The following is a 23,809-nucleotide window of genomic DNA, read 5'->3' as shown; positions in this document are numbered from 1 at the left end:
GAAGGACCTACTTGGGGTGTTTCATATGACTTACTTCGTCCTGACTGTGTATCAAGATGTCTTCGACGTAACCCACAACGAACCGCCCAATGAATGGCTTTGGAACTTGGTTCATCAACCTCATGAATGTGCTAGGCGCGTTCGAAAGATCGAAGGGCATGACCATCCATTTATACAACCCTTCTTTCGTCTTAAAAGCCGTCTTCCACTCATCACCTAGCCGTATTCGAATTTGATGGTAGCTACTCCTTAAATTCAATTTAGAAAATAATTTCGCATCCTCAAGCATGTCCAACATATCGTCCAACTGTTATGATGGAAATATGTATTTTATGGTAATCTTATTGATCGCCCGGCTGTCGACACACATGCGCCAACCCTATCTTTCTTACGAGTTAATAGAGTTGGTACGACGCATGGGCTCAGGCTTTCTTGGATGAGACCCTTACGGATTAATTCCTCCACTTGCCCTTGCAGAATATCGCAATCTTTCGGACTCATCCGCTAGACTCGGGGACAAAGGTCGATATGGTGCTGAATATCTCGCATGGGATGCAATCCATCGGGAAGGTCATCGGGCCAAATTTCTTTGAATTTATGCAGCAAGGGCTTTAGTTTCTCAGGGATGATGATGGGCTCGAGTTCCTTCCCCTTTATGATTAATGTATAGGCTTGTCTTGTTTCTTTGGATCCCTTTAAAATGTCTTGTATGGTTAAGAGAAAACGGTCCTCCACTTTAGAAGTTTCGGGTGGCTCCTTTGCATCCATGGGGGCTAGTATGATTTTTCAGTCATCCTTGACAAAAATGTACACATTATCTTACCCTTTATGAGTGGAGTCATGATCAAATTGCCATGGTCGATCGAGTAGGATGTGACAAGCCTTCATGTCCACTACATCACATACTACTTGGTCCTTGTAATGTTTGCCAATTGAAAAAGATATAGTGCACTATTCAGTTACCTTCGTCTCGCTGACTTTCTTAATCTAACCGATCGTATATGGGGAGAGGTGATACTCTGTTTTTAATTGTAACTTCTCCACCATGACCTTGGAGATGATATTCTCGCTGCTCCCAATGTCAATGATCACATCACAGACTTTTCGATTCACCGTACACTTAGTTTGGAAGATGTTTTGTCGTTGTGGGTGTACCTCTTTCCTTGGTGCATATAATAGTCGCCTCACGACGAGCGACTCGTCATGATCCTGTGGAACCCTATCTGCGTCATCCGCTTCGTCCTCTGTAGCGTGCTCCAGTCCCTCAACATCTGGGTCTTCATCGGCGTTTTTAGCACTACAATCATTGATGACAAGGTTCGCCACTTGTCACTGGGAACAAGTGTTTGATAGGTGACCCGGTTGGCCACAACGATAGCAATGGTTGGGTCTTGGCCGACCATAGGGGTTCAGGATCTTGCTCGGACCAGCAGCCGTCGTTATGCCCCTTTAGGGCTTAGCTTGCTGTTCACAACCCCAAGTGTAGGGTCGCGATGTAGTAATAATCTCGGTAAGACCGAGGTCGAATCCAAGGGACTGATCTTGTGCGTTTCTGAAATTAACTAGAAGTAGAACTAGAAGAAGATGTAAAACTAATTCTGAAGTGATTGAGAGAGTAATTGTGAATTATGTAATTAAAACTAAGAATTTAAAGGTGGGAACTAGGGTTCCAAGGATCCACTTGTAGTGGTCAGGGAGCCCTCTTGCTTGATTGAAGTAAGACAATTAAAATTGGAGTCTTATCCTATCCAATTGGAAAATATATCAATAAAACCAAATCTGAACTTCCATTGACCTAATTCTCAACGAAGGAGAACTATGATAATTGGCAGGGGATTCCATCAACAAACTATGCATAGGAGACAATGGCAAACAACTGGATTTACCAATCCCATAATCTCAAAACAGGAGAATTGTGAAGATTAGGAAGGATTCCATCACCCTACCATGCCCAAGGGACGATGGTGAACAACATGACTTACTAATTTCACAATCTCAAATCAGGAAAAGAAGATACTCAAAGCTATTGTAGATCTACTGTAATTTGAATCACAATAAACCATTAAAAACTGAAAGTATTCTTTAAATATCAAATTAGAATCCATGACGTTCAACATAAACATGAATCAAAGCAATATAAACATCCCATCATGCTACAAGCTTCACCTCTTAGCCCTAGTTAAGAGGTTTAGCCAACCATAGACATGATTGGACCAAAGTCTCTTAAGAAAAATATGAAAACAACTAAGGAAGAAGAAGAAAAAACTCTTGGCGACGGCTTCTCCATCCTTTTGCTCTACTCCTTAAACCTTAGAAGATGCCGAGGAATATCCTAGGGAGTCCTATTTATAGTTGTGAAACTCCAACTTTCACACCTAGTTGGAAAACTCTAGAAACCGCTTCAAATTTACGCAGTTTTCTAAAATAGACTTCACTCTGTGCAGTTTTTCAAAATAGACTTCACTCTATGCAATTTCACAAAATGACCTAGAGTTTCAGAATATGCTTTTTTAGGACGATTTCAGGATTCCTTTTCTTCACTTCAAATCTTTGATTCTCTTCATTCCTCACTTGGTTTTCTTGGATCTTTGGCATACGAATTCTTCAATATTGGTCTCCTAAGCTCCATCCCTTGCCTAGGTGATTCTTGAGCATTAAATCCATACTTTTAGCACCCTTTTTAATCCAAGCTCTTAAATTCACCTTGTAACACAAACATGAGTAAAATATGACATTAAGCATTATCATGTTCATAAAACCAAGATATAAATAAGGGATAATATGCAATATTTGACCCTCAACACTTGCCCACTTCCTTGATCTCGGTTCGTGGGTGTAGGAGGTTGAGTGCTTGCTCCTACAGGTTCTTTTCCTTTGGGCTGTGAAGCTCCTTGGGATGGACTTGCCGCAGGGACCTTGGTGGTAGGATAGGTCCATGGGTTGTGATGCTCAAGCTGCACTTCTGCTCGAGTAGCCAACTTGATTACATCATTCATCGTCCACACGGGCTGCATTTGGACCTGATCCTGGATCGCCATACACAATCCACCGTTAATCGGACGAATTGTTGCGATTCAGTTTCCACCAAATTGTTACGTGCTGCCAAGCGGTAAAATTCTTCTGCGTATCTCTTACTGACCGACTACCTTGCTGACAATTTTGTTATTGTTGAAATAATACCTGATCGTAGTCGCGAGGGAGGAATCATGCGCGTAGCAGCTGCTTCATCCGCTGTCATGTGCAGATAGATGCTTTCATCTGACTCGTCTGTGCGAGTTGTAGTTGCTCCCACTAAGCTGAAGCTACACCCTTCAACTTGTCAGCCACAAGCTTGACCTTCTTCGCTTAAGGGATTTCCATATAGTTGAAGAATCGCTCAACTTTAGAGAGCTAATCGAGGAAATCCTCAATGTGAAGTTGGCCATTGAAGCTAGGAAGATTGACCCTCATCCTGAATTCTCGATCTGTTCGATTTGCTTGATCGTCGCATTGTTCGGGATATTAGAGGATCATGTTATCGACCTCCTCGTCACTGGATCTCCCCTCCACAAGAATGATCCTATGATTCATTGTCTTGCGATCAATGCGATTACGAGTTCTACCAACTGCTAGGGGTGGATCACCGCCATGGACACGGAGTTGCTCTAGGGCCTCTGTCATGCGATCGATGGCAGTTTGTAACCCTTGCATGACTTGCTGATTCTCTCGCTGTGCTACTTCGAAAGACGCCGCTGTTAAAGGATAATTCCCTGGAGCACCGTCCATGGGATTGTTGCCCGACCCGTTGTTAGAAGCCATAGATCCGAGGAGAAAGCCTCGCTCTGAAACCAAACTGACACAGGGATGGACCTGATGAGGTCGAGAACCGTTTTCCTCAGGGGATAATTACTCCGAATCCCCGGAGCTTCTCTGGACTCCTCGCAGAGATTCCTCATATCCATGAAGAGAGATAGAAAATAGAAATAAATTCTAATAAAATTTGAAATAAATTGATTTATAATTAAAAAAAATGAGTTTACAATCCCTTAAATAGCAATATGAACCCTATGAAGAAGTTTCAGAATCAAACTACAACTCAAAACTCCCTAAAATCGTGACTTACTATAAATAGTAAACTCGCTATTTATAGATGGTCATGATTTCTACTAGACCTCATTGTTTTCGGCCAAAAATAGTAAGAGTCCTATTTCACCTAACCATGTTATTATACTAATTTTTCTAAGCACTTTTCATGTTGGACACAACTCCTAAAACTCAATGGCTCAAAAGCTATGATCAAACTAAAACTTACTATAAATAGTAAAAACGGAAATAAAATGGGCTTTCGACCGTCGACCTGATGGAAGCTTGCAAATTTGGCATGGGTAACCCCGGGTAGCGGGGTTGGTTGGATAAGGTAGCTTCTCCTACCCCAAAATCATGTATGGTACATCAAATAACTCATTCTAGTTTGCGAGGTATGCCTGTTTTAAGGTTCTGATGGTCCGGATCACTTCCGCCTCCAATTGGGCCTTTTTGGTCCATCTTGGCCATGAAATTTTCCGCGACCCGCTCTACGTCAGTGTACTACTGAGCACACATAATATACATACATACATATGTATGTATGCATGCATGCACATGCATGTAATTTATTTTGTCATTTAAAAAGGAAATGAAGAATGTTATTGTTATAAATTCTTCATCTGCAGTATTATATTCTATATACCTGAATGTAGAGAATATATCTCTACATTCTAAGTATAATTATAAATTACAACTTAACCAACAAGGAGAGACCCGCTAGGATTGCTGTGTTTGCTTGACTGGTGGGGAAGTGTAGGGCACTCATGATGGACAATTTGCAGAAGAGACAAATGGTCATTCCCAATAACTGATTGTGTCTTCGAGATTCGGAGTCAGTGGACCATTTGTTTATGCATTGTATTGTTGCAAGACTGGTATGGCATCGGTTTTTTGATTTGTTCCAATGCTTCTGGGTGTTGCTGCGTTCAATATGGTCCCTCTTCATAGCTTGGCATGGTAGTGGAGATGGTCTTAGAGGGAGAGCGTTGTGGAGATTATCACTTCTTACTGGCTTGATGGTTGTTTTGGACTGAGCGCAATGAGAGGTGTTTTAACAATCGTCATCGGTGCCTGGATTAGGTGTTCAGGAAGGCTAAATTGGATGTCACATCGTGGGCATTGCTTCTCAAGCATTGTGCCTCTTTTTCTATATCTCTTTGGATTCTTTGTGGTCTTGATTGTACTTCTGCTTTGATGCAATATCTTCCTCTTCTTTTTCTAATAAAATTGTATTAATTTCTCAGAAAAATCAACAAAAGAGTGGATACCATAATTTCTGGTCAGTAGAAATAACTATCTGGATGTAAATTCCCCATAATCCAGATCCCACCGCTCCGAGTGGAAAATGTAGGGCTGTTGGCGATTTAGGTTCCATTGGTTCATGTGGTTAAATGTATCTTCAAATCTACTGGATCCCATGAATCAGAGTGGAAGATGTAGGGGATTGGAGATTTAGGTACATTGGGTTCACATGGTGGGTGTGTGTGTATGGGCAGGGTTGTGGCACGTGGTGTGATAGGTCCTTATTGTTACACTGAGTTGGATAAGCTATGGTAGGAATGTTCACAACTGATGGTTGTGCTATTAAATTTTTTTTTTTTTTTTTTTGAAAGGAGATGGTTGCGCTAATTCCTGTTTGGGATTTTGTAAACCCAATTGCTGTAACTTCTTGATCAATGTTGCTTGCATTCTTCATGCTTTATGAATTGCTCATTGTGTTTTTACCATGATGTTGTTCAAGTGATGCAATGATTCAACCATGTAAGATCACAAAGCTTATTCATTGCTAATTTGATAAGTATTCAGGATTTTAGATCAATTAATTTAATTTTAGATTGATGAGTACTACTTCCTTCAAGAAGAACATGCTGGATATCAACAAATAAACTGTAAATAAACAGCTAACAGAGCAGCAAACTTGTGGCAAATTGGTAACTTTTAGGGGGAGCTGGGGTTCTATTTAGCTCATCAACTGATGGCGAGGGCTTTGAGTACTCCCGGTGCCACTGTTCATTGGTATGATAAACCAGGTTAGACTGTCAAATTTACTTTCATGATTAAATTAGTATATGTTTTATATTTCAGTCTTGTTCTTTATTCATAATGTTGGTGTCAAATCTGTAGAAATGCGAAAGCAACGAAAGATGGGTCACATCACAATTGTAGGTCCTTCTATGAGCGTAGTGAAAGCACGCCTGGCCTCTATGCTGAGTACAGAAAGTTCAGGAGGTCATCCTGCAGGTCAATTTCTTATTCTCTCTTGATTGTTTTCGTCTACTCTATGCTTTGTAGAAATTCAGAAATTGGTTGAGTATTAGTCTAGTTAGCAAGGTCTGGACTATGAGGTATTTGATGATGCTTGAAAGAAACATCTTTCGTTCAACCAAGCAATGAAATTGCTAGGGAGCATTTTTTGGTTAATATAAGCCATCATGGAATGAGCTGTACCACAATACATCCCTATCAGATGATCCTCTCCATCTAACGCAAATGGACAAATACAACCAATGGTCCCTATTTAATAGGGGCATATGGGGTGTATAGGATCATTTGAAATGGGAGATTGTTGTGGTATTTGCATCCACCAATGTCCCATCATTTCAGCATGCAGATTAGCAGATGGGTCCCATGTGCAGGTGGGCCTGTTGGGGGGAACAAATTCTAAACAGCGGGTTAAGCACAGCTTTATCTGTGTTGAGGAGAAATGATTACCTTAGCAAGCACACTTAGATGCTGATTCCGGTATCGTTTTACTTCATTTTTTGGTTTGGATACACTATCAAATTAAAATGCAATTATTTAGTCAAAGAAAGTGGTCACACCTAAATTTTTACTCCTTCCAAATTATAATTTATATTAAGGGTCAAGGCCCCAAATTGCTATTGTAGAATTTCAAGTTACACTTGAAAGAAACATATCTGCGAGGGATACTTCCTCATTATGAATGCAAGGATACATCACTAGTTTTTGTCATTTTCTCTTTGATTAAACTGAATGTTGAAAATTCAATTCACCTATGCATCAAAAGCTAGCACATACCATTCGGTTAATAATCAAGGATGCATTTGAAAGATCTTAGTGTTTATTCGTTCCTTGCTTTGGATGCAACCTTATTTGAAGGAACGCAAGAGCCTTAAAGGTTGTTTGGGTGCAAGGAATTTGGGTTATTGGGGGAATTGAGTATCCATGTAACTCGAGTTACATGGATACCTAGTTCCTCTAGTAACTCAAATTTGGGTTCAAAAACAAAGAGAAAATTTTCACGATGACAATCTGAGCAGTGACGAGGACAACTGAATATGGTGAGTAGGCAGGGTGACAATTATCATCTCCAAGCATATAGTGCACCAAACTATTGAATATACGTGGGCTGCACTGTCAATGATCTCTGGGATGCGAACTGGGCATTTCCATTGACTGAAAAATGATTTAGTGGAACTTCCAGTGGCTGGGATTTCAATCAATGCTCTTACGGTCGCTGGGATTTCTATTGTTGCTCTTTCGGTGGCTCTAGAATGTTCTGACAACAAATTGGTTATGTTATTAGTTCCAAAATACCCGGGAGAAATTTGAATCAGAGTAAGTAACAATAACAGTGTTGTTGTAATGATTAATCGCATGACACATTGGAAACATGTCCGATTAGAAAGGCCTGGCACAGTAGAGAATAACACAGACACTCAAGAAGATGTATGGGGAATATGGTTTTCAATAGGTCGAACGGAGTAGGGTTCATATGATCAAGGCAATTGTCCTGGACACATTTGAAGGTATACTGAATTCCGTGCACTCACGTGATGCAGGACATGAAAATTAAATATGATATGCAAGATCTTAGGTTTTAGAACATACTAATTCAGAAACAATCACATAATAATTCCACATCCCACACAAAAGTTCAAACATTCAAGCAAGGGGAATCTGCCCGGGTCCAGGTCTACACAGGCTTGGGCTGGATCAATAAAAATTATGGACCAAACGATACTCAAAGGGAAGTAATAATCATCCACATATGCAAAGCAATCAGCCCCTAATTCAAAGGATTCACCAATTTCAATTCAGAGAACCCTAGAGTAAGAAAAGGGGCAAACAAATTAAAGATAACACAATCTAGGGTTATGGTTATGGAAAACAAGTATGAGAGGGGGAAATACGAAGAAAACCTGAACCGGACGACAGTCCCTGCGTGCGGACAGCAAGCCAAGCCTAACGCATGTGTGTAGGGGCCTGACCGCACGTGCGAGGGGGTCCTACACCTGGAAACCGACTCCTTGCGTCTTGTCGACCAGGGGTGGACTCGAAAACCCCCAAGTTTCGGTTCGATCCGAGCTACGGGCTGTGCGTGGTGCTCCGTTGAAGTTTCAGCCCTCCTGCAGGGCCAGATTCTGGAATCCTTTTGAAGAGAGAAAAATTGATGCAATAAAGGACAAATTTATAGCACAGATGATTGTGGGAGATGAGAAGGGTGGATGGTAGAAGATGGGGAGCGAATCGGGATAAATATGGCTTTGCACCATGGTAGTTAGCCCTTCGAAGAAGGGAGGGCTTTGCACTCAATTAGGTTTTCATAGCTCGGAAAGGAGCAGGAAAACGCAACAATTTTTATTAATATTCATTAAGAAAAAAAGCCTACAAGGGGTGCTTATTTAGAAGAAAACCCTATACCCCTAAAGCTCGTGCCATGTGCGCAACCTATTACTTGGCGATGAAATAAACCAAAATAAAAACTAATCAAAGAAATCTAAAGCGTCCATGATAATTTAAATAACATTAATAAGCAAAACCTAACATATGCGATTAATTAGACTAGTGGGCCACGATCATGAGATCCCATGATGGGCTTTACTTGACTACCGAGCCCACTCCAATGAACAAAAACTCAGTCTTCTAACTAGGATGCCCTCCCTGGATGTCCTCATCGATCTAGATCGACGGTGGGGCCTTCCTCCATGCGTACGTACGTAGAGGGGGCGTGCGTGTGCGTGCGAGTGTGATGTCCTCATCAACTCTCCCCGGCTGTGAAGATTTCGCCACTGGCGAAACAAAACTCCTGAACCGCTCCAAGATGTCAGGATCAACTCTCTGAAGCTCCTCCTCAGTGAGTCACGTGCTGTCTGAAGCTGGGCGTGACTTCCATTTAACCAGGTACTTCTGAAACCCACCATCCGACATAGATATTATCTGATGGTCCAGAATACCCTCTATTTCCTCTTTAGGTGTGGGAATGGTAGGTATGGGGGGTAGAGGCTAAGAAGATGGGTCCGGACGGGTAGGTATGGGAGGTAGAGGCCGAGAAAATTACTCAGGAAGGGTAGGTATGGGACGTAGTGCCTAGGAAGATGGGTCAGGAGGGGTAGATATGAGACGTAGTGGCTGTGAAGATGGGTCGAGAGGGGTAGGTATGGGACGTAGTGACTGGGAAGATGGGTCGGGAGGGGACCATGAATTAAGGGAAAGGTTTGGGGAATCAGGATGGTTAGGTGACAGGCCGGACAATGTATCAGTGGTCCCCTGAAATGCAACTAGATCCTCCACATTGAATGTGGGACTAATTCCCATGGAAGGTGGAAGACTTACCTCATACGTGTTGAGACTATTTCGTTTTATAATTTTGAATGGTCCAGCGTTACGCGCGTGTAATTTATGAACGGCTCCCTGAGGGTACCGCTTTGGCCTAATGCGGACCATCACAGTCTCTTACATTGAATTCCTTGAAATGTTCATGTTGGTTTGCAGAAAGTGAGTAATACTCATTACTAGTCATGATCTTTTGCCTGATTTCTTGATGCCATGAATGAATGTGATGCGCAAAAGACTCTGCAGACTTTGATGGCCTATGAGACAACGACATAGGGACAAGATCAATATGTTTCCTGGGTTTATAACTAGTAACGACTTCACAAGGACTTAGACCTGTGGACCTATCGACGGAATTATTAAACGCAAACTTGGCTATAGGTAGTATGGTGTCCCATATTCTGGTGTGCCCTATATCCCTCATAGGGGGAAACTCATCCGGTAGATCATTAGGAAAGACATCACGAAACTCATTAACTACCGGAATGACCTTAGTGGGTAACTCTACACTAGCCTCTGGTGCACTCTCTCTAGCTACAAGGCCATACATGTTGTACCACTCAAAATAGTAGTCTTGATGTCCCTCATGGGGTGGGTGCATGGGTGCACGCCCATAACTGATTCCTTGGCCACCTCTATTCATTGGTTTATCTTCCTGGCCACCTGCTTGAGATTGGGCATCTTCCCCAATGGTGGGGTTTATCCCGGCGGAGGTCTCTAGTTGGGTGATACGCACATCAAGCTGTTCAAAGCATTGGTCTATATGTTGTTCCCAACGCTTACCCAAAGACTCAAACTGTTGGGACAACTTGTTTAGTGACTCTTGCAATTGTTCCATGTTTAGTGTAGGTGTAAGCCAAAACCACGACCCGTATGTGTGGGCATACAACTGCTAACTCAACCTAAGGACCTTCTACTATGACTATATGCGACTAAATGAGATTAAATGATCCTATGAGACTCTATATGAGGAAAACTACATAGCGCTACCAAAATCCCGCAATATAGTTGTCAAAATATAAGGGTTTTTTTTTTAATTTTTTTTTTTTTTATAATAAATTTAAAGAAGCAACCTAGTTTCTAAAAACGAAAAAGTAAAGTTTCTAAAAAAAAAAAAATTAGGAAAGTTTCTAAAAAAAAAAAAGACAACCTAGTTTCTAAAAACAAAAAAAATGAAAGTTTCTAAAAACAAATTAGGAAAGTTTCTAAAAAGGCAACCTAGTTTCTAAAAAAGAAAAAGGAAAGTTTCTAAAAATAGAAAGTAAGTTTCTAAAAAAAAAGAAAAGGAAAGTAAACTAGTTTCTTAAAAAAGAAAAATGAAAGAAAATTAGTTTCTAAAAACAGATTAAGAAAGTTTCTAAAAAATTAGTTTCTAAAAACAGAAAAGGAAAGTTTCTAAACCTAGAAATAGAAAGCTAAGTTAATTTCTAAAATAATTCAAATAAGGGGATAACAGAAAATTTCAGCAGCTTATGTCAGGGTTTATGGACCTCTAAACAACCATATATGATGAGAATTGATGCGTAATGGACATAAACAACTAAACCCTATACATGTAATGCATTCCCCCATAAGAACCCTAGGCTCTGATACCAAATTTGATGCAGGACATGAAATTCAAGTATGATGTGCAAGATTCTCAGGCTTTAGATCACACTACTTCAGAAATAATTACACAAATTTCACATCCCACACAAAAGTTCAAACACTCAATTAAGGGGAATCTTATGCGGATCCAGGCCTAGACATGCTAGGGCCGGATGAATCAAAATTTTAGACCAAACAAGAATTAAAGGACGGTAAATTCACTCACACATGCGCAGAAATAATTCCCCCAATCCAAGGATTCGGAAATTTCAATTTGAGGAACCCTAAGGTTGAAGAAATGGCATAAAATTAGGGATTTGAATAATTTAGGGTTAGTTTTAGGAATTTTGGGTGAAAGAGGAGTGAAAAAGAGGAGAGAGATGAACTAGAGAAGTACCGCACGTGTGGATAGCAGCAATGGCCTAGACGCACGTGCTTGTGATCGCAGCCGCACGTGTGCGGGGCCTACTATTTAGAAAAAGGCCACCTTGGCCCTGGTCGGCCAGGGATGGACTCCAAAACCCCCAAGTTTCGGGTCGATCCGAGCTACGGGCTGTGCGTGGTGCTCCGCCGAAGTTTCAGCCCTCCTGTAGGGCCAGATTTTGAAATCCCGTTGAAAAGAGGAAAATTGATGCAATAAAGGACAGATTTGTAGCACAGATGATTGTGAGAGATGAGAAGGGTGGATGGTAGAAGATGGGAGCGAATCGGGATAGATGTTGCTTCGCACCACGGTAGTTAGCCCTTTGAAGAAGGGAGGGCTTCACACTCAATTAGGTTTTTATAACTCGGAAAGGAGCAGGAAAACACAACATTTTTTATGAATATTCATGAAGAAAAAAAGCCTACAAGGGGTGCTTATTTATAAGAAAACCCTATACCCCATGTGCGCAACCTATTACTTGGCGATGAAGTAAACCAAAATAAAACTAATCAAAGAAATCTAAAGCGTCCATGATACTCTAAATAACATTAATAAGCAAAACCTAACATATGAAATTAATTAGACTAGTGGGCCACGATCATGAGATTCCATGATGGGCTTTACTTGACTACCGGGCCCACTCCAACGAACGGAAACTCAGTCTTCTAACTAGGAGGCCCTCCTTGGATGTCGTCATCGATCCAGATCGACGGTGGGGCCCTCCTTCTCCATGCGTACGTACGTAGAGCGTGCGCGCGTGTGCGTGCGCGCGTGATGTCCCCATCATTACGAAGCACCTAGTTCCAAACCAAGAATATGAAAGGTCGAACATGTCTTTCTTTCTCAAAGGGGATGGGTTTTGCAAACCCTTTCTAGTAGCAATAAAGAGCCGATGCAATGAAAGAGGATGCGGCAACAATGGTGACTGAAAAAGATGGTGGGGGCCAGTTGTGAGGGTAGATTAGAGATTGGTTGGCACGCAATGGATTTGGTGAATGTAAGTTGCAACCGTAGCAGGATCTGTTGCTGATGCGAGGAATGAGTAAAGGGGCAGAGCTTGGACAAGATCTGGTGATTGAAACTGCAATCAGACAACAGAGAACGTGAAGCACTGGAGGTGGTGTGGTTCAGAGAGCCGGAAGGCGTGCATATGGTTGACATAAAAATGGAGGCATGGGTGGGTTGCTGGAAGCGATCTTTGATGGATTCCGGTAGAATGGCTATGGGTAGGTGCTGGCTTATTTGAGATGATGGTGAAAGTGGAGTCAAACAGGCAAACGAAGGTGGGCAGTCAATCCAAGGATTGGAGTTGGAGAGTCATAGGATCACGGTGTAGAATGAATTTTGGAGAGTGAGCAGACAACAACAGCTGCAATGGTGAGGGTTCGACGTTAGATTGGATGCGAATCTGTTCAGATCTGGTTGGTCATTGATGAGCTCTGTTTAGATCTGATCGGAAACAACAGTGGGAGCAGTGGGCTATTGTAAACAATGGTAGCAGGTTGTAGAGCAAGGTTGACCACGGGATGAGAAAGATGGGTCGCATATCAATCTGGTGACTGTTGTAGGGATGGTGATGGTGATTTTAAAGGCAGGGACAGACGCTGCCAGCATTAGCTCAGGAGCAGGATGGTGGTGGATCTGGGAAGATGGGTTGGTTCCGGTTATGCAAGCGGCAACATGCAATTTGGTTTTGGAGGTTGCAAATGATGAAGATGCGTGGTGTCTAGATTGCGGAAGTGTGGGGCTACTAGAGATGCAGCAACTGGGGGTGGGGAGAGATGAGGGAAGATAGATGGTAAGGATCAGGGCTAAATCATGGATCTGATACCATGTAATTCAGAGATTATATTTTGGAAACTGTATTGCCTATGTTTCGTTGAGAATGAAGAGAATATATGGTTGAGGTGGGAGATTTATATAGATCTGTAGGAGATCTTAATAGATATTGCACGTGTCCATCCATATAGATATCTATAGTATGTACAGGACCGATCGAAAAAGGCAGACCAGCACAGTCTCTCATGGAATCCTAAATATGGTGATACCACCAATCCAATTGTACAATAGATATCTTATGCTCTAACAGTTTGGTATGTGAGAAAAGGCAGGAGGGATAGTTACTTCATAGTTTGGCATAGTGTGATGGTTGATACATTGGCACTCTAGAAATCGCATACATGGTATATACATTTACTCAAATCAAACTGCCCAAAATGTGGGGACACTGTGCATGAGTCATCATTCCAAAATCAGGTTGAATGTTTTTTCCATCTGATTTGTGGACATTTTCTTGTGGAATTTGGGCCACTGAAACCATCCTAGGGCCTAAGGAAGTTTTGAATCAGGCTTATATTTGGTCCCTGCACTCATCCTAGTGAAGCTCATCTTATGAACAGTTTGGATGGCATATAAAAATCACGGTGTACCCCAAAAAGCTTTCAATAGTGGACATCCACATTCCCATTGTTCCCTGTGGTGTGGTCTACTTGTTTTCTATCGGCCTTATTTTTGGGCTTATGTCCTTGACATGAGCTGGTGCAACTGGCGGATGGAGTGGATGTCATACATGTCATGGTGGACCCATGGAACTTTTTGTTGCAAGCGCTACCCTGCTGTAGAAATTCCCATCTGGAACTAAAGATGTGCATCAGTATAACTTTTCTCTTGGGGCTGAAGTTACCTATTTTCAAAGAACTTGAGTTCCATTGGATGAAGGCTTCCACCACTAGGTCATGAAACTTGCGGAAGTTGGGTTATGGGAATTGGAGTTACGGGCATTCGAAGGACCTCTTAGTTGCAGGAATCTTCTACTTGTGTGCCGCTCTTGCTTCAAACTTGGGCTTCGACCCCGTGTTCCTGGTTCCTAGCTGTTTTACTTGCTAACATTTTGAAACAGATGGTTCTCTGATCCCTCACCTAGAAACGAGTTTTCAGCTTGCTGCATGCAAAGGCTTTTTTTTTTTCAAACTTAAAAATATTGTCTTGCATTTGAATGGCTCCTTCATATTGTTCCCCTTCACTTTGTAGGCACAGTTGCCCCACGTGTTTCCATTATAATGGGTTCTGATTCGGATCTTCGAGTCATGAAGAATGCAGCAGAGGTTTTGAAGACCTTTGATGTGCCTTTTGAGGTTGGCTTTATACTCATGAAGAAACTTCGATTTGATGAATATTTGGAAATGCTTTTTTGCTTTGTCTAGACAGCCTATCATCACTAGACTTTTCTGTGTATATTCTGCAGGTATCAATAGTTTCAGCACATCGGACACCAGAAAGAATGTTTTCTTTTGCTTCATCTGCTCAGGCACGGGGGGTTCAAGTTATCATTGCTGGTGCCGGTGGTGCAGCCCACCTGCCAGGTTTGTTGAAAATGTGTTCAATGATAGAAGTGTCAATATTGTTCTAAAATTGTATGCAGTATAGAATTCTCATTTGGAGAAGCTTTGGTATGGCTTTCAGGTATGGTAGCTTCTTTGACTTCCTTACCTGTTATTGGTGTGCCGGTTAAAGGTTCATCATTAGATGGAGTTGACTCGCTCTTATCAATCCTACAGGTGTGTGATGCTAATTAATTCTAGATTCTGTGTGGATTTTAAATTTCGGGAGCACATAGTGTAGCAGATCCTTGAAGTTTCTTTAATTTTTATGTTCGAAGTGAATATCAGAAATTGGATAACGACAACTGATTTTTTTTTTTCCACAAATATTCAGTTGTTTCTTTTTAGATATTTGCTAATTGATAATATGCAAGGAAAATTATGGTGATGACTTTTGGTTGTTCAAGGCTTCCTGTTATTTTTCAACTGAAGGTGGACCGAATCACCTGGGTCATCTACAAATAGACCATCCAAGTCTACTTTCCTTATCTTGTTATCTATTTGTGCTACTCCTAAGTTTTGTTGAATGCATTCATTTGTAATTCTATCATTGTCTTGCCACTCATCCATCTTAACATCCTCTTAGCCACACTCATCCTATGAACATGTTATTAATTGACTACCCAACATTTTTTTTCCTATAAATCATGTCTGATCTTGTAGCTCTCCTATGAAATTTCTACTTTAGTTTCATTGGTATGTGTCGGTCACATAAAAATTCAGAGGCACATCTTTACTTCATCCACCTAGCTCTAATTCTATGTGCAACATTATTCTCAATCTCTCGGCCCTTCTGAATTATCAACTTATAATATTGAAAATAGTCTTTTGTGGTACTTCCTGGCAAGGTGTGCAAAATCGGTTACGTATCAGCTGTAACACGATGGTTACCGTTACATGATATGGGGTTGAAACAACAGGGTCTAGAAAAAAAAGAACTGTGTCGGCCATTAGGGTCCCTGTAACAGTCGTTACGCATAGTAAACCTTAAAACGAAAAAAAAACATACCTGATTTTTTATTTCTTCTTCATATACTGCTGCAACTGCTGTGGCGTTGATACGACACTGCTGCTGCTTCTTCTTTCCCTTCTGGTGCCTTCCTGCTCCCCTCATTTTTTCTTTTTTCCCTCTCCCTTCTCTTTTCCTCTCTCTCTCTCTCTCTCTCTCTCTCTCTCAAAATGAATTGATTTATTTATGTGTTGCCACACACTTAACCTTTTATTTTAATACTTTGCGGCGTACGCTGCTTAGTGCACATGCACTGTGCCAGTGCGTGGGGCCCACTGTAATGTTTATTTGCCATTGAACTTGTTGATAAGGTCACATAGACCCAGATTAGGGGAAAACACAAATAGCACCTTGATCCAAAACATCTTTTGGTCTCAACAAGCTTTTAATGGTGGAAATTCAATCCCCACTGTGCAGTTCACCTGAGATTTGGTTTTTCCTCATTTTTTGGACCACGGTCCAAAATGAGTTGTCAAAAAGGATGGACAACCTGGATATACAACAAATGCGTCAAGGTGGGCCTCACACTCAAGGTGACACTCATTGTGGTCCACCTAATATTTAGATTAGCCTGATTTTTGGGACAGTGCCATAAAGTGAGTTGGCAAAATAGATTAACGGCATGGATATAAAAATACATGAGGTGGGCCCCACATTCAGGGCCTCATCCACTAGTGGTCCACCTAAGATTAGTGTTCGCAATATCGATACTATCGGCCGATATTATCGTTATCGCTGGCCAGCGACACGAAACCCACACGAAACCAGCGGGAAGTTTTAAAAAAAGAAAAAATATTTGTATCGCACGATATATCATACGATATCGCATGATTTTCTTCGATATTATCAAGGTTTTTAAAAAAGAAAAGAGGAAAAAGGGGATTTCGGTACCTGGAAGTGAAGATTACATAATCGGAGATTCATCAACGGAGATTCTAGGGAAAAATCTGTAAAATTTTTTGAATGTTGGGTTTGATTGAGAAGGATTTGGGGATTTTAGGTTCCGGAAGGTCCGGAACCCTCCCTTTCTTCAAAAATGGCTTTCGCCCTCTGTTGAAATCGGATTTCGTACTGAGTCCGGTAGGCTCTTATTGTACTGAGAAAACTCAGTGGGGCCACTGCGAATGTATGTGGTTTATCCACGCCGTCCAATATTTTTTTCCGTCTCATTTAAGGGGTTGAGCCCAAAATTGAAGCATATCCAAAGCTCAAGTGGACCATACCCTGGTTAACAACGGGAATAATGATTTCCACCGTTGAAACCTTGCTAGGCCCCACAGTGATGTTTATTTGTCATCCAAGCTGTTCATAAGATCAAGAAAACATGGATGATTGTAAAACATAAATATATTCTTGATCCAAAACTTCTATGGCCCTCAAGAATTTTTCAATGGTATATGTTCAATTCATATTGTTTTCCATGGTGTGGTCCATTTGAGATTTGGATATACTTCAATTTTGGGCTAAAGCCCTAAAATTATATGATAAAATGGATGAAAGGAGTGGATAAAATATATAAATCACGGTGGACCCCACAGAGTTTACTCAATGTGTGGTTATGTGTGGTGCAAAGACGAGCGCTGACATTCCGAGTTGTACCAATGGTTCAAAGGAGATCAATGTTACATGGGCCACACAATAATGTATTTATTATATCAACCCCGTTCATCTATTTGGCGAGATCATTTTAGATCATGAACCCAAAAAATGAGTCATATCCAAAGCTCAACTGGACCACACCTTAAATAGCAGTGGGGACAATGATTCTCACCATTAAAACGTTTGTAGGGCCCGCCATAATGTTTATTTTCCATCCAATCAATTCATAAGGTCACACGTATCTGGATGAAGAGGAAAAACAAATATCATATTGATCCAAAGCTTTTGTGACGACAAAATGGTTTCAATGGTGGACGTTAAATCTCCTATTATGTTTTGCAGTGTAGTCCACTTGATAATTGGATCTACCTTGTTTTTTGGCTCAAGCCATACGACTAGCTCGCCAAATGGACAGACGGTTTTGATATAACACATACCTCATGATAGACCCACATAACTTGGACGTATGGACGGTGTGGGCCATATGAGATTTGGATATGTATGGACGGTGTGGGCCATATGAGATTTGCATCTATCTCATTTTTTATCTCATACCATAAAATAGTTTGAAAAAATGGATGGATGGCCCGGATAGGACACATACATCATGATGGGGCCCACATAGCAGTGTCAGTAGCCACCTCGCTATCAATAGGCAATCCGCACTAGGGTCGTGGCCACATCATAATGGGTCCACTTGAACTTTGGATCTCCTCATTCTTTAGTTCCTATGGGCACAATATTGTAGATTTGTGGAGGAGCAGTAATATTTCCAGCCCTGTCAAGATGGAGATGATGATTACGAGCCACCGTGCAACTCTATGTGGGTCTAGGCCACAACCAGTTCACATCATTGATATGTATATTTCTCAATTTTTAATTCTTTTTTTGCTCTTTAATGAATTGGTTGTGTTTTCATACATGTCTTTGATACATTTATAAATGTTATGCATTCAATTTAAATATATTTGCATTAATTGAGTTAAACATCGCATGGCTTAGGACCCTATACAAAGGAAACTTATTATGTGCACATTTTTTTTGAGATGTTATTATTTAAAAGTGTGTATTAAGTTCTTTTTTAATAATCCCTGAAGTTTCATTAAAAAATTCGACCATTTTTCCAACGTTTCCTCATGTTTCCCAAAAAGTGCGATAAAGTATCCGATACAAATGATATATCCCGTGCGATAACCGATACTTATCTGTATCCCAAGGGTGCGATACATACCGTGATACCGATATTTCGAACACTGCCTAAGATTTGGATTTGTTTCATTTTTGGACCATGCTGTAAAATGAGTTGGTAAAACAGATGGACGCCATGGATATACAATACATACGTTGAGGTGGGTCCCACGTACATGGCCCTAAAATATTGTGCATGAGGCGTATATTAAGTCAAAATCAATTAATTACATTGTGGGACCATTGTTACTAAGTCAAGTTCCAAAAAATAAATTGTTTGAATGATTTTCACCGTTAATTTGCAAACATTTGCCTTTTGAAATAGGAACATTTGACATTTTTCATTCTTCATTGTCCAATAAATGTCCACCAATCCATTAGTGGGATTAGTGCCAAAACATTGCATTAATTGGAAGTTGATTTGGGGCATCGAAGGTTCTCCCAAATTAGTCTCAAATCAGCAACACTATTTACCCAAAATTTATTTTATTTTTTCTTAAGATCTATGGGTATGTAATATTCAACATAACATGATACTTTGCTTCAGCATTGGATCATGCTACAACTATCTACTTCTTAGTCTTTCAGGTGACCAAATTACCGTTGAAAAAAGTACAATGACCCACTGATCATCTAGGAAGCGCACCAAATTGGCATCAGAACACCCCCCCAATATCAATATTATGATGACGACCAAAGAGGATACCACACCTTGGGGACAATTTGATGTAGTGAAAGATTCGACGAACGACTTGAAAATGACTAGAGCGGAGAGCATGCATGAACTGACTAACTAAATTAGCTACATGAAATAAATCTGGTCGAGTAAACGTCAAATATATCAATCTTCCTACCAAGCGTCGATACATGTGAGGATCATCAAGAAGTTCCCCATCATTTGCCTTGAGCTTCTTATTAACTTCCAATGAAGAATCAATAGGTTTAATACCAAGATTCCTAGTTGAAATCAACAAATCAAGAGCATATTTCCGTTGAGACGAACTATATCTTCTTGGACCGAGAGACTTCAATTCTAAGAAAGTATTTTAACGGTCCCAAATCTTTGATATCAAATACCTTGCTCAGATATAATTTTAGCTCTCATATGTCACATTGATATCATCACCTGTAACAAGAATGCCATCCACATACACACTTACGATAATAGTCCCCTTCACGTGTTGCTTGACAAGCATAGAATGATCATAATGGATGCAAGCAGTGTTCGAAATATCGGTATCGCATTGTATCGCACCCTTGGGTCGCACAGGATATATCGTTTGTATCGCATAGTTTATCTCACTTTTTGGGAAACATGGGGAAACATTGAGAAAATGGTTGAATTTTTTAATGAAACTTTGGGCATTGTTAAAAAAGCCCTTAATGCACACTTTTAAATCATACATCTTAAAAAAAATATGCATATAATAAGTTTCCTTTTTATAGGGTCCTAAGCTATGTGATGTTTAACTGAACTAATGCAAGTATATTTAAATTGGATGCATGATATTTATAAATATATCATAGTCCTGTATGAAAACACAATCAATTCATTGAAAAGCAAAAGAAGAACTGAAGAAGTAAAATTCCATAAATGGATGGACGGTGGGCGTCCCTCTCCCCATTGTTTTATGTGGTGGGGTCCACTCCAAATATGGATTTGACTCATTATTTGTCTCATGCCTTAAAATTATCTAGCCAAGTGGATGGACGGTGTAGATACAACACATACATCATGGTGGGCCCCACAGAACTTGGTGACGTCAATTCAGTAGCCAGTCTGGCTACGCAACATGTCAGTATCCGCGGGACGCGGGAGAACTCCCCCGACACTAGCCACGGTCGGTGCTATGTGGGCCCCAACATAATGTATTTGTTTCATCCATTCCGTTCATCCATTTTTACGGATCATTTTAGGATTTAATAAAAATAATTATAGGGATATAAATCTCAGGTGGACCACACCACAGGAAAACAATAATGATTGGATATCCACCATTTAAATCCTCCTAAAGCCCACTGCACTATTTATTTGACATCCAATCTGTTGATTGGATCATAAAGACCCAGATGAAGGGAAAAACTAAATATCAGCTTAATCCAAAGCTTTTATGGCTCCCAAAACATTTTTAATGGTCAATGTTCATTCAACACTGTTTCTGTAATGTGGTCCAGATTATATTTTGATATACCTCATTTTTCCTCTCATAACATAAAATGATCTATAAAAATAGGTGGACAAAAAGGATGAAACACATACATCATGGTGGGGCCCACAAAGCACCAACCACCAGCCATTGGCTGGTGCCTGTGGGAGTAGCCAATCCGTTTCGGACATGGATTTCCTGCGAAAGCCTTTCGCAAGAAGTTCCTGTGCTGGGAACCCAGGTGGGGTCCACTGTGAGAAATCCTCTCGGTCCATCCGTTTTGTGAGTGCATTTTAGGATATGAGGCCAAAAATGAACCGTATCCAATACTCAAGTGGGCAGAAAATGGGATAATTGAACGTCCACAGTTGAAATATTCGTGGGCCAACAGAATTTTTGAATCATGCTAATATTTGTGTTTTCAGTTCATCCCAGTAAGAATGACGTTATTAACGGTATGGATGGCATGTAAACATGACTGTGGGACCTAAAAAGGTTTCAACGGTGGAAATCATTATTCCAATTATTTCCTATGGTATGGTCCACTTGATCTTGGGGTATGATTAAATTTTGGGGTCAACCGTTAAAATAAGATGGAAAAACCGATGGACGGCGATGGACCACATACATTAAAGGTGGGCCCAAGTGAGTTTATTGAGACCAAAATACCCCTCCTTCTACAGCTGCTTACCCTTAAAGTCAAGGGTTATTTTGGTCAAAATAGCAGCTTCTGAACCCTAATAAGTCTTCCGGCCAGCGAAAATAAAAAAGGCATCGTACGGCCTCGTCTGTTCCTCATCCGCGCTCCTCTTTCACTTTCCCTCTCCATTTTTACCCCCATCCATGCAATCCGATCCGTCTTTCACACACGCAACCCCTCAAATCTCGTTTCGGAAGGAACGGTTCGTCGATCCGGCCTGATTCCTCGCCAGAATCTCTGAGAAAGAGAAGAAAATGACAAGAAAATTGGCCGATTCCTCGCCGAAATCGTACTTACATGTCGAATGGCCTGCCTCCGATCACTGCTATGGCCAGGTACTCTCCGATTTTTTTTTTTCTAATTCAAATTTTTGGGTTTTTTAGTGCGATATTGACGATATATCGGCCGATATTTGGGTTTTTTGGTGCGATATCGACCATATATCGGCCGATATCTAGATTTTGAATTTTTTGGTATCTTCCGGGAGTTATCGCGAGTGTATCGTCTCACAGTGGTGCGATAACGATAATATCGGCCGATATATTGGCCGATAGTATCGATATTTCGAACACTAGATGTAAGTGAAATCAATATGAATCAAGGCCCGACTAAACTTTACAAATCAGGTGCGAGGAGCCTGCTTCAACCCATATATCACCTTCTTCAGACGACATATCTTGCTCTCCTCCCACTTTCGACCAAATATAGGAGGAAACATATAGATCTCCTCAGTCAAATCACTATTCAAAAAAACATTCTTAACATTCAACTAATGCAAGGGCCAATTCAAATTGGCAGTATGAGAAATAATCACATGTACAGAGTTCATCTTAGCAATAGGATTAAAGGTCTCAGCATAATTCTCACCAAAGGTTTGTGTAAAACCTTCAACTACAAGACGAGCATTCTGGTGAGCTATACTTATATCGAGATTGTACTTCTGAACATACACCCAACATGACGACCTACATGATTTTTCCCAACTGGTTACTTAGTCATCTTCCATGTATGATTCTTTTCAAGAGCTACCATCTCCTCTAGAGCTCGGCACCGCAAAGGAGAAATAAGAGCCTCCATAAGTAGAACTGTACACGAGCTGAATCGAGCCAAACTCTACCCAGCTCAGCTCGGCTTGTTCAGCCCAGGGGCCTGGCTCGAGTTTGGCTCGTCTTGATCATTGAGCCGACCTGGTCACTCGACTTGGTTTGGTAATCGAATTGAGCCGAACTCGAGCCAGGTTAGAGCCGACTCATTTGGTCGGTTCACTGATTCCGCTCAGATTTTGGGTTTTTTTTTTTTTTTTGGATTTTGGATTTTGGTTTGGGTTTTTGTTCTATTGAGGGGTTTGGGGTTTTGACTTGGTTCGCAGCCGCAGGTGAGTCGGATGTGCTGTGTGTGGGTCGGGTTGCTGTGGAGAGAGAGAGAGAGAGAGAGAGAGAGAGAGAGAGAGAGAGCAAAGGAAAATTGGAGTCGGGTTTGGCGGGCGGGTTGGGCAATGGACGGGTCAACCGATTGGGTGTAGGTAGAGAGAGGAAGATGAGATTCAAAGAATGGGAGAGGAAGAGATGATGGTACGCAGTTGGGTGTGTAGGGTAAATGGGAGGGAGAGGAGGGTGCTCGCTGCTCGTTTGGGACTTGGGTAATGTTGCAAACTTAGAAGTTAGGATTTATTTTATTTTGTATTTTGTATTTTGTATTTATACTACATTCATACTTGGTCGAGCCGAACTAAGCCAAGGTTCGAGCCAAGCCAAATCGAGTTGCCATACTGCTCGTGCTTGACTCGATTTTGAAATGAGCTAGGATTTCTAGCTCGGCTCGGCTCGAACTGTCTGTTTGAGCAGAACCAAGACAAGTTAAATTGGGCCGAATCGAGCGAGCTAACTGAGCTAGCTTGGTTTGTGTTCAGCTCCATCCATAAGATTTTTAGGAATGATGGAGGAAGAACACTCAACAACTGAAATAAAGGACATGCTAAGGGGACAATGAATGATATCTGAATAGGATGAAAGCTACACTGCCCTTTTTCTTTTCTGACAACAAGAGGTAAATGTAAGGAAGATTCTAAATAAGGATCATTATAAATAGGTAGTTTAGGAGGAATACTATTAGTACCTGTAGCTAAAGGAGCAT

General features: G+C 41.0%; 1 protein-coding gene across 5 annotated transcripts in view; it reads left to right on the top strand.

Moving 5' to 3' along the window:
- The window catches only part of LOC131251449 (phosphoribosylaminoimidazole carboxylase, chloroplastic-like), a 97,627-nt gene that overhangs the window by 34,872 nt on the left and 38,946 nt on the right, over positions 1-23,809 (top strand). For 2 of the 5 annotated variants that reach the window (XM_058252146.1, XM_058252143.1), the window contains exons 11-15: positions 6,008-6,095; positions 6,190-6,306; positions 14,684-14,787; positions 14,898-15,015; positions 15,116-15,210. In XM_058252146.1, coding sequence (XP_058108129.1) covers positions 6,008-6,095; positions 6,190-6,306; positions 14,684-14,787; positions 14,898-15,015; positions 15,116-15,210 — 522 coding nt within the window. The remainder of the gene's footprint in view (positions 1-6,007; positions 6,096-6,189; positions 6,307-14,683; positions 14,788-14,897; positions 15,016-15,115; positions 15,211-23,809) is intronic. The other 3 variants (XM_058252145.1, XM_058252144.1, XM_058252147.1) reach the window with 3 other exon arrangements.

The sequence above is a fragment of the Magnolia sinica genome, chromosome 7 (assembly GCF_029962835.1).
Source record: "Magnolia sinica isolate HGM2019 chromosome 7, MsV1, whole genome shotgun sequence".
Lineage (NCBI taxonomy): Eukaryota > Viridiplantae > Streptophyta > Magnoliopsida > Magnoliales > Magnoliaceae > Magnolia > Magnolia sinica.
The sequence above is the reverse complement of the archived record's forward strand: the minus strand, read 5'-3'. Positions and strand labels throughout refer to the sequence as shown.